Here is a 19,830-nt window from a genome sequence, read left to right as displayed (position 1 = left end):
TAATAAAGTGGATGGTATGACAATATCCCATTAAAATAAAAGGAGATCTATTGTTAATTTAGTATTGGATGCAAACCGGACCCTTATTCTAAATAGCTCTCTAAACTAATAGTTGACTACTCTGTTATATGTTAATATTGATCAACAAAGCTAAATGTCTATTTGGATGACTTAGTAGAATAAGGTGCATGTATTAAGATTAAGATCAAGTAAATTAGAATGACTTCTTTATTATTGCACTTAATATGTTTTATAAAATGCTTCTTTGAGAAGTTTAGTTGCAAGACAATTTCATTATTGTAAATGCAACAATAAAAGGTTTGGACTTTTTGTATAACGTAACTTTAAAACAATAATAAAGATACAACTTGGCTTTTGAATTTTTATCGACCATTGATTTAGAGCAAAAACTTGCATCTCCCTATTATTTTTCATCTAATTTTTGGCAATTTGAAAGACACTAATTTATTTGAATAGTAGAACCTTTCAACCGTGAAATTGAAATTTTTTTTTAACGTATATTGTTGTTTACGTTGTTTTTATTTCATGCTATATCGAGTTAAGAGTATGGGTAGAGTGAAGAACATTGAAGAGTAGGATGTTGTCCAAGTTAGTCCCCTGAAAAAACTAATTGGATCATATTTCATTTATTATTAAAATTCTAGTGATTCATTATATATCCACTTATATTATTTTTCTTGTTGTTATATTTAAAATAATTTGATATATTAAATTTGGATTTGCAGTAAAAAGCAAATAGAATCTATAAAAGTTCAAGGTACTGTCAATAAGATAAGCATAGCTGTAAGTTGAATAATACTTAAATTTTTTAGGTTATTGTTATTGTTTTGTTGACATATTCATGGACATCTTACTTAAGTATGAATATCTAACATTACATGTTAAGAATGAGATTAAAGAAAAGTAAAGGAATCTTGATTAAGACTCTAAATTAGAGTTTAAGAAGGAAGCATGTGAGAATTCTAAAAATTATGGCAATTTGACACATAACATTCATTGCAAATCATGTAAAGTAAGTATTTAGCAATGAAACTTTTAACATGCATTACTACGTATTAAATTTTATTATGAAACCTTTTTTGTTCATTATATAAGGCTAGTTTCACAGATACTTAGTGTGCTCCTAATCGTGTTTGTATAATGGTTAGCAATTTAAATGAAATACAAAAATATGTCATTTAGAGTTGGGGTTTGGTAGTTTTTTGGATTTAAGTTTTATAAAATTAGATAGAGATTTATGCAAAGGTCAATTGATAATTTTGATGTAAATTTGTATGCATTAGATATTTCTGGTTCAATGTGACCGATATTCATTGGAGATGTATAATATTTCTAGGATTAAATTTAAAGAGAGTTGATGTATCTATTATTGTGAGCACGGAAGAGATAAATCATATATGCCAACAACATGGACCAAATGTGGAAGGGAGTATATTGATTAACCTCTTAGAGGGTAAGTTGAAGGAGATGGAAACACTAGGAAATGGATTTGTGGGTTGTTTTTTGCTATTTTTATTGGGTACTTTATTATGTCCTACAACAAAATCATATGTCAAATGGTCTTTATTTCAATTCTCCGTAATATTGAAGGGATTAGAAACTTGAATTGGGTGAAGTTCGCGTTGGATTTTCTCATTCAAGGTGGGCACAAATATAAAAACAAGAATCATGTTGGCGTTAATGGTTGCATGCTGTTCTTAATGGTAATTTGTAGTAAATAGTTACATTTAATAATATGATTTTGTTTATTAAAATTTTATGATCCTTTTATACATATTCCATTTGTTTTATTTTGAGCATGTTAACATTAAAATGAATGTTGAACACGTGTCCAAACGACTTTGGCCATGTATTTGCTTAACTTCTTATTTTCCCCTAGTAATAAAATGTGGCCAAAGTCATTTGGACACATGTTCAACATTCATTTCAAGGTTAACATGCTCAAAATAAAACAACTGCAATATGTATAAAATGGTCATTGAAATTTAATCAAAAGAGTCATAGAAATTTAATAAACAACATTATATTCTTGAATGTAATTATTTGTTACAAATTACCATTAAGAACAGCACGCAACCATTAATGCTAACACGATTCTTGTCTTTATATTTACACACACCTTGATTGAGAAAATCCAACACAAACTTTGCTCAATTCAAGTTTTTAATCTTTTCAATATTATGGAGTATTGATATAAAAGACCAAGACCATTTGACATAAGGTTTTGTTGTGGGACATAATAAAGTACCTAATACAAATAACAAAAAATAACCCACAAATTCATTTCCTGATGTTTCCATCTCCTACAACTTACCCTCTAAAAGGTTAATCGGTAGATCCATTTCCACATTTAGCCCATGTTTTGGCTTATATGATTTATCTCTTTTGGACTTGCAATAGTAGTTACATCAACCCCCTTTGGTTTTGTTCTTAGAATATATTCTACATCTCCAATGGATATCGGTAACATCTTACCACAAAGATCCAATTTGCACAAATTTAGGTCAAAATTATCAATTAACCATTTGCATAAATATCTATCCAATTTTATAAACATTAAATCCAAAAAATATCTAAACCCAACTCTTGAATGACAAATTTTTGTCTTTCATTTAAATTGTTAACCATTATACGAACACAATTAGGGGTACACTAAGTATCTATTGAAACTAGCATTATATGATGAACAAAAGTGGTTTCATAACGAAATTTACTATATAGTAATGCATGTTAAAAGTTTCATAGGTAAATACTTTATGTGATTTCCAATGAATGTTACTTGTCAAATTGGCATAATTTTTAGAATTCTCACATGCTCATTCTTGAACTCTAATTTAGAGTCTTCGTCAAGATTTCTCAACTTTTCTTTAATCTTATTCTTAACTTGTAATGTTAGATATTCATACTCAAGTAATATGTTCAGGAATATGCCAATTAAATAATAACAATTACCTTAAAAATATAAGTATTATTCAACTTATAGCTACGCTTATCTTATTGACAATGCCTATAGCTTTCATAGATTTTATTTGCTTTTTATTGCAAATCCAAATTTAATAAATTAGATTATTTTAAATAAACCAATAAGGAAAATAATATAAGTGGATATATAATGAATCGTTTGAATCTTACTAATAAATTAAATATGATCTAATTGGTCTTTTTGGGGGACTAACTTGGACAACATCCTTCTCTTCAATGCTCTTCACTCTTCCCAAACTCCTATCTCAATATAGCATGAAATAAAAAAAGGTAAGAAATAACATACTTTAAAAAAAAAAAAAAAAAATCAATTTCATGATTGAAAGCTTTTACTAATTAGGTAAATCAACTGAATAAAACTCACATTTCAGTGCCTCTCAAATTCCCAAAATTAAATGAAAAATAATAGGGAGATACAAGCTTTTGCTCTAAATCAATGGTTGATAAAAATTCAAAAATCAAGTTGTATCTTTATTATGGCTCAAATTCCCAAAATTGAATGAAAAATAATAGGGAGATGCAAGCTTTTGCTCTAAATCAATGTTTGATAAAAATTCAATACAAAATTCAAAAATCAAGTTGTATCTTTATTATGGCTTTAAAGTGATGTTATTCAAAAACCCCAAACCTTTTATTCTAGCATTTCCAGTAATCAAATTGTCTTAGAACTAAACTTCTTAGAGAGAAGCATTTTATAAAACGTATAAAGTGCAATAACAACGAAGCCCTTCTAATTTACTTGATTTGAATCTTAATGCGTCCTTAACATGCATTTAGCTTAGTTGTTCATCATTAACATACAACATAATAGTTGACTATTAGCTTAGAAAGCTATTTAGAATAAATTTTTGACTTACATCCAATACTAAATTAGCAGTAGATCTCCTTTTGTTTTAATGGGATGTTGCCATCCCATCCACTTTATTATCCAGCTGTAGAGATTAATGCTATGTTTGGAAGTTTTAAGAGAGAGGATAGTAGAGGGAAGGAGAGTAGTGGAGAGGAGAGGAGAGTAGAGGGGAGTAGTTATGTTCCACCTTGTTTGAATGTTTTTAAAATTAACAGGGAGGGAAATAATTAGTCTTTTCATTTGTAATTTTATTAATATGGTAAGGGTAAATTTGATAATTCATTTGGTCAAGCATTTTTATGCTCCACTCTCCCTCCAAATCTCTCCAATTTGGGGGAATTAAAAATGAGGGGTTGGAAGTAGTTCAAATCCCTCCAAATCCCTCTCCCTCATTTCTTAAAAAACATCCAAATAAGGTAATTAAATTACTATTCCTCCCTCTACTCTACTCCCCTCCTTCCCCCAACATCCAAACATAAGGTAAAATTCCAAAGAAGCCCGGCAAAGAACATATTCAACTTCTATGGTTTATGGTGTAGTTGTGATTTTTGTTTTATTTTTGTTCTTTAATTATTTTGATTATTTTTGTTTGAGGATTAATTGAGATGGAATTGGGTTGGATTTTATGTTGAGATTTCTATTTTTATTTTTTTTGGATAGCTAAAAAATGTTAAGGACAAAAAATCGAATTGTTTTATTTTTTTTATATTTTAGTTTATATAATTTTGAATTTATAGAATTTAATTTTAATTATTTAAAGTTTTTTAGGTTATTTATTCGACATAAAATAATAAAATAATTAGAGATACAACCGTAGGTTATTTATTCGGCATAAAATAATTAGATCAAATAACACGTCAAAAGTTTAAGCTACTTAACAGAAACATTAGCAAAAAAATTCATGGTGGGATTACCAATCAAAATGTCCCATAGCATTAGAGATTCAGATCAAAATTTTGAAACATTAGGAGGCAAAATTCAGTGACTCCCAAACTTTAGGGATATGCTTTGCACTTTAGCCTTATAATTTTATATACTCTTTAAGTTTGAGATAGTTTAAATTAGTCCTTGATTTTCAAAACATGCAATTTATACCTTCGTCTCTAACAATAGTCAATGTCATTTTTGTTGTAGGCTGTCATTTTTTTTTTTTTTTTTAATTTAAATAAACCGCCTAAAAAGCGATGGCATCTTTCCTAAACAATGTCTTTTGGGGTGTGTTAATGACAATATTCTAATAAGTCTTGACAAAAAAAGGAACATTGACATTGTCACTAGTTTATGGTTTAAATTTGAAATATTTTTAAAATTGGAGAGTCAAATGTAAAGAGTTTAATTTACAACCAACCTCAAATTATGGGATTCAATATTTAATTATATTTTTCTTTAAGATTTATACTCAGAAACGATTTCAACTACACCGTGTTTTTTTAAAATTTATAATTAAGGTCCAAGGCAACTATAATTTCAAAAGTAAGTACTGTAATTGTACTATAACCAAATTTCTTTTTTAATATGTAAATTATATGCTCCTTGGGTAAGTCTAGAATACATGATCCTACCGTACACCATACTTTTACAAAAAAAAAAGAAAAAAAGAAAAGAAAAGAAAAGAAAAGTCATTTGTGAACTAAAATTTATCGGCAAATTTCATATTATTAGAGATATATTAGCCCTATAGACCCAAGTTTAATCGTACTTTGTGCAAAGGTTAAGTCTCCTACTTGTATTACAAGTTTATTAATTGTAGTTAAGTGTATAGTTAGTCTCGGATTCAACCTACTATACATATCAATGTTGGGTTTATTGTAACACAGGACTTGTACTTTACTTTTATAATAAAGATGCCCTTAAGAGTTTACCAAGAGCGTCAGTATCATCACTTTTCATGAGTTCTTCAGCCACTTCTACAGGACTGACCTTTACATTCTCTATTAGGCCTTCACTTCACTCTCTCCAGGAGTGGGTGATGAATGTCAAGATAATTGGAAACCAAGAGCTTGAACCCCTTAATGGTTCAATAGGCCAAACGAATGTGCATGTCCATGTGACCAGGACTTAACAACGCAGGGTCAAGTTGATCCTTGTTGTAGGTAGTGAATACAAAGATACTGTCATCCCCACATAGACCATCAATGAAGTTTAACATCCCCAAGAGTGTGACATAGGAAAGTAGTAAAAATTTTAAAATTTATAATAACAAGAGACTTTATTATTTGAATTAATTGATACCAACCTAGAGCGTATTGTATTTTCAGTCTGATTGGATTAGTTATTTTAAAATGTGCAATTAAAAAAAACAGTAATTTTAGAATGTACATTTTGAAAACTTAATTTTTAAAATCACAAATAAGTAGCGTTTGATAAAAAAGTGAAAAATATGGTTTTTATTTTTGAAAGCACAGTTAAGTGTTTGCCTATTTGGATAATATTGGTCTAAAATTACTTCTCTTTGGAATAAATCACCAAAAATAATTTGATTATATTGTTAAGGTTATTGTTATTATTATTATTATTATTATTAATGAAGGCACTATTAATTTCATAGAGAGAAACACTTTTTTTTTTTTTTTGAGAAAAAAGAGAAACACATTAAAATGTTCACAACCAACAATATCCATACTAATCAAGAAATATATTAATTGGCCGACAATGAATTTTATTTTTCATTTTCCACATAGAAAGACCAAGAATTATACTTTCAATCATACATGCTTTAGGTAATCTACGTGGTAGTCTTAAAAAAAAGTGGTATTTGGGAGAACACATGGCACTCACACTTCCTTTAAAATCGGAAATTCATAAAGGAATAACTGTAATGATTATAAAGGAATAAAAAGAAATGGAATGGAATAGAATGAATCGTATTTAATTAAGGGAAATGAATGGAAAATAAAAGAATGTAATTTTTTTTTTTTTTTTAAAACAAACTTACACACACAAGGAAGAGTGAAAGAGGTTCTAGCACAAAGACGCATTACAACTCCACTTAAAAGTCATGATAACTCTTAAGGTAGGGTGAGACAAATTATACTACGTACAACACACTCTTTTAAGCAATGTGAGACAATTACCCTTTTTTTTTTTAGAAACAAACACACACATAAAAATACAAAGAAGAAGGAAAGTGATTCTAACACAAAGACACACCACAACTTCACTCAAAAGCCATAGTAACTTTTAAGAGAATGTAATGAAATTAAGTAATCTTGTTTGAATGTTTTAAAATAAAGGAATGAAAATGAATGAAATGTAGGTAACCTTGTTTGAGAGTAATATAGAGGAAAATAAATAAAATCATTTTATAACAATATTATTATTAGACTTTTATTTTAAAATAAAAGTGTTGAATATATAAGTGTATTTTGGAAGTTTTAGTAAAAAATTCATTAAATCTAATTCCATTCCTCAAAATTTTGGAGGAATGAAAATTTGAGAGTTTGACTCTTTTGAGGGAATATAGAGGAACGAATGTTCTCTCCTTTAAAACTCCCAAACAAGAGAATAGAAGAATAACAAGCATTTACCTTAAAAAATCACAAGGCCAAATGAATATTTCGTTGATTTTTTTTTTTTTTTTTTTTTTCATATTGGTTAATGATTAGTGAAAATAAAGGCCAAACAAGCATTTTATTGAATTTTTTCATACATTGCACTGGTTAATGATTCGTGAAAAATAAAACTAAAGGAACTACAGCAAATCTTATTCAATTGCGCACTAGTTCAGATAAAACTTGAAACACATGCAATATAGGAAAAAAGTTTATCACCAACCATATCTGAAAGTACTAAAGTTTATCACCCACCATCTTATATATTATAGTTGTAGTATATTCCAAATACACATTACATCTTATTATTGTTATCCCAGGATACTCCAACTTCCAACTTTAAGCTTTGTTATAGTAAGCCTCAAATCTAAGTTCACAAGTCCCACTAAACAACCGCACTGCTTTACTCGAGTCACAACATTTTGGAACAAACCCAATTGAATCACTGAGGCACTTCATAGTTCATACAGTCTAAAGCTTGAAAGGTCTCTACTGCATTGAACTGACCCGTTGAGTTTGTTATTCTCACCAATATCCAATTCTCCGAATAAAACCATTGGTGGGTTTATAGAAGCTTGGCCAGCGAGTTAGGTCAACCACTCACTTTTCTTTTGGCGAATCGATTGGTAATTAGTCAAGTTTTGCGGGTCCTTTGTGAAGAACCATGTCTCATGGTCAATATGGCCAAAGAAATCCACATTATGGTACTTCAATGTGCAATTATGGCTCCATTTTATTGCACCGTTAGAGTTTGGGCAAAGTGACCGAATTTCGTTTGTTGCATTGGCAATACAACTTTGGCAATCTTTCTCTTCGATATCAACATTGCAAATGGTAAGCCCATAAACTTTGTCTGCATCATGACCCTTTGTGCCGAGTGCAAAACCATTGGCAGGGACTTCATAGGAAAGATAACTGAAAAGCTCATTCAAATTTGTACCATAAAGGTCACTGATTGTGGAATTTTGCACGCCTAAACATTTATAGGCCAATCCAAAAGCACTTTGCAGAAGGAAAATAAAGGTTAGCAAGTAAAAAGAGGAAGGGATTTTTGTGATAAACATTGTTCAATATATTGGTAAAGGGTTTGCTTTGGGATGTATATGAAATTTGCAATATTGTTGAAGCCTTTATATAGTATGTGTGGAGGAGAATTTTCAGAATTACAAATATTCTATTCATATAAAAAAAATTACAAAGATTCTTTTTTAAACAATTTTTAATCAAGGAAAAAAAGTTTTAAGTTTGAGGAATAGTTACAATAAAAGAAGTAGCTTTGAGTTATATTGTCTATGTTAAGATATCATTGGTTTAGTGATGAGTGATGACCATTGCATTTCTCATTTGTCTTCTTTTCACACGGTAGAGAGAGAAAAGAAAAAAAAAGAAAAGAAAAAAAAAAGGTGTATGACCCTTGAGGCCTTGAGTCTTTAAGAGGTCCAAAATGGTGATCCTAAATTTGTATTGCTAATGCAAATACAAAATGGCTTATGAACCTTGTTTAAGAAGGGTCAGATTTAATTATTTAAAGAACTTTATTTGGTAGAGTTTCCTAGAACCATTTTGATCCGATTTTTTCATATATTTCTGACTTCTTTTTTTTTTTTTGGGGTTGAGAATCCCCATATGTTACCGCTCTGTTTGTTTTAGCATTAACGCTTTCTAAAAAATAGTTCATTTTCCAAAGAACATTTTCTAGAAAACTGTCTCATTTTCCGGTATTTGGTAACGACCTTGAAAATGAGCTTGAGAATGTTTTCTAGTGTCTGGTACACAATTATTTATTTATTTATTATATAATTTAAAACATGTGTATTATGTAAACCAACTAATGTAATCAATGCCAAAGGCCTTACAGCTGATTTGGCACCTTTTCATGCACAAAGTGCTTGGAGGTCTAGGGGGAAAAGGTTCGAATTGCAGGATTAGCAGCATGTTGTAATTATTTAAAAAAAAAAAAAAACTAATGTAATCAATATAAATAAATTAAAAAAAAAACCAAGAATGAATTTGGTTTTCATACTAAAATTTTGATTGTATCTATTGTCAAAATTTTAGTATGAAATTTTCATGATCTCTACCACTCATCCTGCTCATATATATGGATAATAACGTACGTACATACATATATATATATATATATATATATCAACCATTTGTCTATATATATATAATTGATAGGGAAATATATCTTTAATAAGTACAAATAACAATAACTTTTAATTGTCTACTATGGTCAACTACAAATCTTCAATATTACTCTAAATTATGTATTTACATAATGTATCTGCATAATATATCATCACTGCATAGTATCTATATAATGTATCTGCCAACAAATGCAATTTTCCTAAACAATTATCATTCATTATATAAAAATATTATTAATTTACCGTAAAGATCGTCCTATGTAAAACCAATTTAGAGCTATATAGGCACCATGTTTAAAATTTTCGTATTTTACTTCATTCATTCTTTCTTCTTCTTATTTTTTATTATTATTTTTCTTTTGCACTTTTATGTGCAAAAAAGAAGTAACTTCTGTCTGGAATCCATCAAACCGAAAATTTCTTAGAGAAAAAAGAAAATTAAGCTTGAAATTCAAAGCAAAGAATTGGGATTTTGGTAGAGAGGAATGAAATAAATACCACTGCAAATCTGTTCTCCTTTGCAAGCCGGAGCTATTGACAAATTAGTGAGGGGGAAAAAAATAATCAGAGAACTGTGTTATAAAAGGGAAGAGAGAGAGAGAGAGAGATCTATGGAAGAGGAGATACCAGGATTAATTACAGTGAAGGTGTGAGGACAGAAAAAGTAAAGGGAAGAGAGAAAAAGTGAGAGAGCTTACCATGAGAGAGAGATTGTTTTCCAAAAAAAATATTTGGAAAACAACATATAGAAAATAAGCCTTATTTTTATTAAGATTTTCCATTGACTAAAGATAGTTTTCCATTGACCAGTTTTTTTTTTTTGTGCTACCAAACACTGGAAAATGTGAAAAACTATCTTTACAAAAGGTTTTCCAGTGAAACAAACAGAGCTTACATGATGGATTACTTCGTGGCCAGGTATATGGTACCTTGTTAGTCAAGAATATCCAATAACGGCATGTTCTCAATGTCAAACTTGAATGTTTTTCTTAATTTGTTTTTTGGTAATTAATTTACTCTTATATTATATTATATTATGCAAATTCTTTTCTTTTGTTTTTGACAAGATATTAAGCAAATTCTTTTTATATGGTATGAATAAGCTGTATGCAGAATATTATAAGTTTCCATATATCCCTAACAGGTCATGTGAATAATTTAATCTTTTTTTTTTTTTTTTTTGGAAAACAAGAAGTTAATCTTAATTCTTAATATTACTTAGTTCCTAAGTTTACAGATAATAGTTTTGAATTGATATATACTAAAAATCTGAAATTTTTATATTTTTATAGTAAATATAAAAATCTGTCAAAGCATTAATTTTTTTTTTCATAAAACTTTACTAAAATATTTTACTAACAAAACTGCTCTTAGGATAATAATTCTGTTAATTTTTTCCATTTTTATATATAATACTTTAATTTCTTTCATGTTTACAATATAATTGATAATATGAAATTCATTAATTTATACTTAATTATTTTGTCACTCTTGTCACTGCTTTAATATCAACGTTCATTTATTTTAAATCCATGATAGATTATTTTCCAAATAACAATCCATGGCAAATTTTGCAATAAATAATAAAAGAGTGGGTGCATGTCAATTAAACTTTTCTTGTGAGTCGGTTGGATTTAGAGTCTTTTATTTTATTTTAATTTTTTTTATATGGGAAATAGAATACTTCTATTGTGAAATAACAAACCTAAAATCGAACCATGTGTATTTATGGCTGAGAGAAAAATCTTAGGGTACGTTTGGTATGCTGTAATAACTCCTGTAATGGAATAGTTATTCATGTATAATATCAATTCGGTCATTTGATTGCATCTTTATTACATGGATTAGTTATTACATTGGAATAATTATTCTTTAAATTGAAGAATAATCATTCCTCTTTAAAATGAATGTAATAACTATTCCTTAGTGCATATAATAGGTTTTAAAATTAATATATTTCTAAAAATATAAAGTTTCCTTATACATCATCTTTTACAAGCTTTCCATATGTAACAACCAAACTTATGAATAGTAATAGTTATTCCATTACAATGTCTTCTATTCTTAGTAATAAAGATTACCATTCCTCATGTAATCTACATTCAGTGTACCAAACATACCCTTAGTGTTTAAGGAATGTGGGTGTCATAACTTCTTAATGAGCGTGATGCGCAAGTTGGCATGGTCTTCTTTATCTTTATAAAGGGGTGTGCGTGTTGAATATAGAGAAGTGCCACTTTGTGAGAATTCTTTCATTCAAACCATATACGAGAGAAAAATTGAAGGTTTTCTCTATAGGGTTTTTCGGGTGCTACGACCACAGAGTGACATAGCATTGAAGAAGTATTCAGAGCGGAGATTTTGTTATTCTTATAGAGGTATTATTGTATTTTCCTAATTTATTATAAAGTATTGTAATTTCTATTTTATTATGATTGACTGGTTGGATTTGCCTTGTGATTTTTCTAGGGTGTGGTTGATTTTTTTGGTGTTTGTGTGCGTTTGGATACCGCTTATTTTGTTGAAAATTGAAAACAATAAAAATAAATAAAAAATTACTGTTCATGCTTTAAAGTACTGTTCATATGCCTGATTGCATTGTTCATGTCCCATGAATAGTGCAATAGGCGTTGGTTAAAAAAAAAAAAAAAAGCTGAAAATGCCAGATGCGTGGACGAGGACGTGCAAGGCAAACACACCTTTTTTGTTATATTTAATTTAATTTACATATAAATAGGATTGGATTTATCCCAACATATTTATGGGTTTTGTCTAAGTGATCTAACATACAAAACTCCCACTTTTACAAGATTTGGAAGAGGTGATCGGTAAACAACCTTACCTTCAAACCATGTTTTCTCTAAAAGAGATGCCTATATCATTGACAACATTGTTCTCAGCCTATGCCTCCATTAGTGCTTTTGTGATGCTAGTAAGATCCATGGTAAATGAACTCGTACCTCCTGAATTCCGCTCTTATCTCTTCTCCATCTTTCGACATTACTTCTTTACTCCTCAATCTGCTCAACTCACTCTCATCATCGAAGAGAACTGTGGTATCGGTACCAATCAAATCTATGAAGCTGCCACAATTTACCTACGTACCAAGATTAGCGACTCAACAGAACGTCTCAAAGTAAGCAAAACCATTAGGCAAAAGAAATCAACCATTGATGTTGTAACGGGTGAGGAGATTACTGATTGCTTTGAAAACATTAAGCTCAAATGGAAGTTTTCAGAAAAAGGAGATAATCGTCATGATCGTCAGAAATTTATTGAGCTTTCCTTTGATAAGGAATTCAAAAATGTTGTGCTAGACTCTTATTTACCTTATGTAATAACTAGTTCTGAGACTATAAAAGAAGAAGAAAAGGAGGTAAGGCTTTATAGCCGTGATTGTCGTGGTTGTGATGATGAAGGTTATAGTGAATGGGGTTCTATTAATCTTGAACATCCAGCTACGTTTGAGAAGTTGGCAATGGACCCAGAGGTGAAGAAGATGATCAAGGATGATTTGGACAGGTTTGTCAGAAGGAAGGAGTTGTATAAGAAGGTTGGCAAGGCATGGAAGCGAGGGTATTTGCTTTATGGCCCTCCGGGTACTGGTAAATCAAGCTTGATTGCTGCCATGGCTAATTACCTCAAGTTTAATATCTATGATTTGAACCTTTCAAACATATACTCAGATTCAGAGTTGAGAAGGATATTGCTTTCCACATCTAATCGTTCTATACTGGTAATTGAGGATATAGATTGCAGTGCAGAGTTGGAAGATCGAGAGGAAGAGGATAACTCTAAGAATTCTTCCTCTAAGGTTAGCATTCTTTATTATCATAAAAACTAGTTTCAATTACTCTAAACAATATAACAACAACAACAACAACAACAACAACAATAATAATAATAATAATAATTAGTATGGTAATTAGATTATTATACACTTCAAATAGACTTCGTGTGATTCTTATGTGGATTGGATTTGATAAGTATGTGTTGTGAGAATGTGTGTTGAATCTAATATCATATATTTATTAGATTGAAATGGACTATGAGTGATTATGATAAGTTTTAATTATAACATTTTTGAAATTTCTCGAAATAATGATAAGGTTGCCTACCAATAATTTCTCTTAGGCTCCATGAAAATTGGAGTTTTATCCATTGAATACATCTTTAACTAGATACATGTGCTATGAACATTGTCAACAACCATTAGCAGTACCACTATGATTCAAATTAAATGACTTTTGTCTTATGATTTTATATAACATTATTTCCTATCATGTTAATTTTTCAGTTCACACTATCGGGTTTATTGAACTTCATAGATGGATTATGGTCAAGTTGTGGAGATGAGCGAATTATTGTGTTCACCACCAATCATAAGGACCGGCTTGATCCTGCTTTGTTGCGCCCAGGCCGTATGGACATGCACTTGCACATGTCATATTGCACCATGGATGGGTTCAAGGTGTTAGCTTCTAATTATCTTGGTATCAATGGTGACCACCGACTCTTTAAAGAGATTGAAGGATTGTTGGAGAATGCAGAGGTTACGCCAGCTGAAATTGCAGAGGAACTTTTGAAGAGTGATGGTAACGATGTTGCTCTTGAAGGCCTTGTCAAATTTCTTGAGCAAAAAAGACTAGAAGATGCAAAGAGCGAAGTGCAAAAACCCAAAAGAGTTAAATGATTTTTTAAACTTGGACAAGGAAAGCATTGTACCATTAAGAGTTCCTGAAATATATAGTTCAAAAAGTACTAGAGAATTTTACAAAGGAGAGCATTGGCACTTCATATTATTTAAAAAATCGCTTCCTAATTTGTTTTTCAGCTTTAATAACCTTAATCCCTTATTAGCATTGGCAATGCTTACGTAGAACTTTTTTAAAAAAATTTCTTGATAATAATAAGTGGCCAGATGTAGGAAGGTTTTGTGACAAGACATTCCACGCATCCAATTAGGACTTTTTTTTTTTTTTTTTTTAAAATTTTTATATAGGCGAAAAACACATTTTGGTCCTTATATTTTCAGCCAATTTCCGTTTTAGTTCCTAAGTTTTTTTTTATCGCTTTTAGTCCCTCTCCTGAAAAACGCTTCCATTTTAGTCCCTGCCGTTACATCAGAAACGGATATTGCAGACGTGGTAAACGGCAAAATTAAATAATAATAAACTAATGTCCACGTGGCCTAAGTTAATAATAAAAAATATTTTTTAATGCCACATCAGCATCTAAATTAAAAAAATTAATTTATTAATTTTAACTAAAAAAAAAAAAATTAAAAACAGAATTAAAAACTAAAAATCTTATGAATTGAGATCTAAGTGTGCCTTGAACAAGAACAACAAGAACACAAACCCAGATCCAAGAACACAAACCCAGAAATTATTTAAAAAAAAAAAAAAAAAAAAAACTAACCAAAGCCAGAAATTTCGATCTCAAAGCCAACCCACAACTACCAAAATAAAACCCACAACAACCCAGGCCAAGAAAATCAACCCACAGCCACAAACCCACTAATCACTTTAATAAGCTCACCAAACAAAACAGTAACCCTGGTTAGAGATCAGAGAGACACAACAAATTCTACGAAACAAACAAACAAATAGAAAATAGAAAAAGCACGAAGAAAACGAGAGAGAGATCACGGAGAGAGAGACACTTTTTTTAAAAGTTAAAACTGTTGTTCACGCTTCCATTGTAGAGATCGATTGACGGTGAAGGTGATGGCGGTGGCGCCGAAATTCATAGGGACGCAGAGGAAAGAGCAGCAGCTGGCGGAGATGATAGAGAAGAAGGTGATAGAAGCAAAGGAGGTGTGCGGCGAGGATAGGAGATCAGACGAGTGCAAAGTGGCGTGGGACGAATTGGAAGAGATTAGCCAAGCCAAAGCCGATCTGAGGCTCAGGTTGGAGAAACAAGATCCTCTCGAGTTCTTTTGCCTGGGTTGTTGTGGGTTGATTTTCTTGGCCTGGGTTGTTGTGGGTTTGTGAGTTTTGCTGATCTGGGTTTGTGGATTTGTGGCAGAGTGGTGCACTGATCTGTGGCGGATTTGTGGGTTCGTGGGTTTGTGAGATTTGTTGATCTGGGTTTGTGGGTTTTTGGCGGATTGGTACACTGATCTGTGGCGAATTTGTGGGTTATGATTCAAAGGCTGGGTTTGAGAGAATGGTGGGATTTGGAGGATGGTGGAGATCGGTGGGTTTTCAAGTTGGATTTGATTTTGTGTTTCGATGGATTGGTGGGTTTCCAACTTGGAGATTGGTGTTGATTTTGTGAACAAAGAGGATGCAGGTCTTTTGATTTTAATGGGTGTATGTTGGGTTAAAATTTTTGAATGTGCAGATTTGTTTCTGGGTTTGATTGTTGGTGTATGTTGATTTCTAGGTTTTCAATTTTGGTGGGTGTATGTTGATTTCTGGGTTTTCAATTTTGGTGGGTGTATGTTGATTTCTGGATTTTGGTTGGTGTATGTTGATTATTGTTTGATCTAAGTTCTGAATTTCGATTTGTTTGGTTACAAAGAACGTACTGGAAAGGCAAAGAAAAGAAAAGACAAGAACTAGGAATTAATTTACTAAAAACATGAAGAATATGAACGGTAAGAAAACGAAGAACACAAAGATGATCTTCCAACAAAATAATGAAAAGAAAAAAAAAATTTTATGTTAATTATTAGTTATTATTTAAATAATTAAATAATAACTAAAATTTTATTTTATTTTAAAATGCTGATGTGGCATATAAAAATGCCACTTAATCGCCACATCAACGCCACATCGGTGCCACGTCAGCTAATAGGGTTTTCCGTCTGCCACCTAGGATTTTGCCCTAATGGCATTGACGGAAAGGACTAAAACAGAAGGCGTTTTTCTAAATAGGGACTAAAAGCGGTAAAAAAAAAACTTAGGGACCAAAGTGGGAATCGCGTGAAAATGTAGGGACGAAAATGGGTTTTTCGCCTTTTATATTTTGATAAGGATATTTTTGGCATAAATGTTTTTCTTAAAATATTTGACCCGTTAGGATGAAAACACCTCACCTAATGGTTCGTCGGGACAGACATCCTACCCCACCTCTATAGGAATTCGTCAGCTTCATAGAGATCCATCGAGTACTTGGCAATTGATCTTGACGGGTGGTAGGTGCATAAAAGTCGACAAATAGGTTTGAAGTATAGAGCAATAGGGGGATGATGCCTAAACCGATGGATGGATTTGTATAAGCCCCACGGTTGAATATGTTGGGCCCTATGAACCTTTATGTGTTCTCCATTCATAAACCCCTCCATGTAAATAACTTGCACACCCCGTCTAAAAACCCTATTTCACGTTCGTATCTTCTCGATTTAGGAAGGAAAGTCCTAGAATCTCAAAGCCTTAACTCCAAAATCTTCTCCACAAGGAAAGATTCTGCGTTCCAAGGGATCTTAATTAACTCTACACCACTATATAAGCATTAGACCTCCTCTCCCCCAAGGTACGTGAAATTTCCTAGTTCTCATACTTTAGAGTTCTCAGAGATTCTCATTCTATCACTGACTTAACCTTCAGAGGGTTCCACCGATACTCCTTGTTGGTTCTTCTTTCTCTTGTTCTTTAGATACCCATATTGGTGCTGATCAACTCACTAATGTTTTTTATGCATCATCATATATTGTTAAGCATTTATTTTTCATATATGTTAAAAAGATATCAATATAAGAGCAACCATGAATGATAAAATGGTATAAGAAAGTCCACGAGTTTTTATCACTTTGATATGATCCTCTCATTGCTTTGGATGCATAGGAATCAATTATGTGTTGGTCAAACTCCAATTTCACCATCAAAGAATTTTTTTTTTTTTTTTGATGGGAAACACTATCAAACACTATCAAAATTTTGATTTTGCTGGAGACAAAATTCATAAGCTAAAATTAAAGATGGTCATTCAAATCCTTCAACGAGAAAGAATCAACTATTGTAGTGACTAAAGTGACATAGGAGACTTTATTTGATCCGAAGCTAGCCTGGAGAAAAGTGATGAATTCAAAATAATTAAGTGGTTGATCAATGGTAGTTGATGTATCCATAAAATTGGTGAGCTTGTGAAATAAACAATAATAAATAAGCTAATTTTTTTTTTATCATAGCACAAAATGACCCAAAGTTGGTCCCTTAGAACTTATGTTACACAAGCTTTCCAATGGTATCAAGAATCAATAATTTAACACTCTCTTTCTCTCTGTATATTCGAATCCATAACCTTAACTCATACTGGCCAAATCTTATGTTTTTTGGCCGAAATTGACCGAAACAACCCGATCATCTAAAACACAATAGAATGGGCTGAAATTTGATTTGGGGCGGAAAAAGGGGATTATGTTTCCAGTTTATATACTTGTACTAGATTTTACAATTGTTCGTGCCAAAACAGAATGATATTCACAATATGACTTCAAATGCATTTGTAGTAAAACTTTTTGCATTTTTTAATATATTTCTCTTTCAGCCGGAATAATTACCCTTATCAATGACATCATAAGTGACTAGGGGTGTCCACAGGTCAGTTCAGTTCGGATTTGTGCTCAACTCGGAACCGACTAGATCTGGTTGGGTGGCAGGGCGGCGGCCCGCTGCCGACCATGAAAAATTATGGGTCGAGTCGAATCAGGCTCGGGTGCACAGTGGTCGGATCTAATTTTGATCGAAAGACAAAGATCAAAGACCACAAATTTCACAAATCTTAGAAAACAAATCTACACTGAAGAACAGATCTATAAACCCAAACACCAGTAACCCATAAATCCAAAGAACACAAATAGAAACTGGACTTGCATGAGACTGAAACAAAGAAATAAAGAGAAAATAACTGAAAACTACAACCTTGACTCGCAGATTAGAGATGGTGAATGGTAGAGATTGCAGATCGACGATGGTGAATGGAAGAGAATCGCAGATCGGTAATGATGGAGGTTGAGAGATTAGCACAAATCGATTATGATGGAGGTTGAGAGCTCGGCGCAGATCGGCAATGATGGAGGTTGAAAGCTCGGCGATATTGAGATATCAGTGTGGATCGACACATATTGGAGAAATAGTAGCATGGAGTGAATAACAAATTGATGTGTTCTATATTCACTTGAAGATGTTATTATAAGTAGTGAAAATCCTTGAGTCCCACATTGGAAATAATAGAAAATATGAGTTTTGGGTTGGATATTGGGTTGGGCTTTAGGCATGTGTGGACTAGGCCCATTTATCCAATTAATAATAATATTTTATTTTATTTTTTATTATTGAGTCAGAGTCTGTGCGCAATAGTAATCTCAGAAACAGTGTTTCAGTTTGAAGTCACGTATAGTTTCATGGTCCCTCATTCATGAAAAAGAACTTTTTTCTGAGAAAACACTCACAGTGAGATTTTCGTTCATTCATTTGTGTCAAAGAGAGAGAAAGAGGCATTGAGTAGTTCGTAGAGCACAACCTTTAGTGCTTCATCTTCGTGTTGTTTGACCATTTTATCTTGGGAGGCAGACATCCACGAGTCTCAAAGCACCATAGAGAAAGTGTGAGGGGCGAAATCTGCTTTAAGAAGATTGTGTAAAACACAAGACTTGATCTCATTGTTCATCCTTTCAAGCATTTGGTCTGTGAGTCTTCAATTGTTTTCAGATTTCTTATTATTTATATTCAGTATTTGTTTATTACTTTTGCCTATTATATCTATTTTGTGTTATTGTTCAATTTTTGATACGTGTTTTGTTCCTTTTACTTTATCACATCAGTAAATTGTTGAAATATACCCAACAAGAGGGAGCCTTAAGACTGAGAAGGAATGAGAGAACTGAGAATCCTGAGCACTAAAGATTATACATCATGGTCGGGTTGGGTGGATCGGGCTGTGAGAGGGAATATCCGCCACTCAACCCGCGAAAATCGGTTTGGGATGGTAGGAACCCGCCGCCGACCACCAAGTAGTCAGGTCGGATGATGAACGGTTCAGGTCTGGTCGATTTGGCCGGGTGGGTCAGGTCTTCGGCTTTGTTGGACAGACCTATAAGTGACATATGTTCTCCTATGCCTTTTGTGTTCATATTAAAGAGTGTGCCACGCACTTAGTCAATTTATATATTTTTTCTCTTATCAATATATATATTAATCTTTTGCTTATGATTCCTGGTATAGTTGCTCTGTTACCTCTCGCTTCTAGGTTTTGACATTTAAAAGGCTATTTGACATCAGTTTCAGTATTTTGATTTTAGTCCTTATGTATAGTTTTTTAAAATTTT

The 19,830-nt window shown here is 31.8% G+C and overlaps 1 protein-coding gene across 1 annotated transcript; it reads left to right on the top strand.

Annotated features, from left to right (window-relative positions):
- Positions 1-12,342: 12,342 nt before the first annotated feature.
- On the top strand, positions 12,343-14,332 carry LOC126705905 (AAA-ATPase At2g18193-like). Its single transcript, XM_050405127.1, has 2 exons — positions 12,343-13,368; positions 13,852-14,332. The coding sequence occupies exons 1-2, from the start codon at positions 12,406-12,408 to the stop codon at positions 14,245-14,247; spliced, it is 1,359 nt and encodes a 452-aa protein (XP_050261084.1). The 5' UTR covers positions 12,343-12,405; the 3' UTR covers positions 14,248-14,332.
- Positions 14,333-19,830: the final 5,498 nt, after the last annotated feature.

Source organism: Quercus robur, chromosome 11, assembly GCF_932294415.1.
Source record: "Quercus robur chromosome 11, dhQueRobu3.1, whole genome shotgun sequence".
Taxonomy (NCBI): domain Eukaryota; kingdom Viridiplantae; phylum Streptophyta; class Magnoliopsida; order Fagales; family Fagaceae; genus Quercus; species Quercus robur.
The sequence above is the reverse complement of the archived record's forward strand: the minus strand, read 5'-3'. Positions and strand labels throughout refer to the sequence as shown.

Excerpts from the sequence above, each read along its gene's own strand:
- LOC126705905 (XM_050405127.1), top strand. The coding sequence starts at position 12,406 with ATGTTTTCTCTAAAAGAGATGCCTATATCATTGACAACATTGTTCTCA. Across the intron at positions 13,369-13,851 it reads CTAAGAATTCTTCCTCTAAG|TTCACACTATCGGGTTTATT; the intron begins GTTAGCATTCTT and ends TTAATTTTTCAG.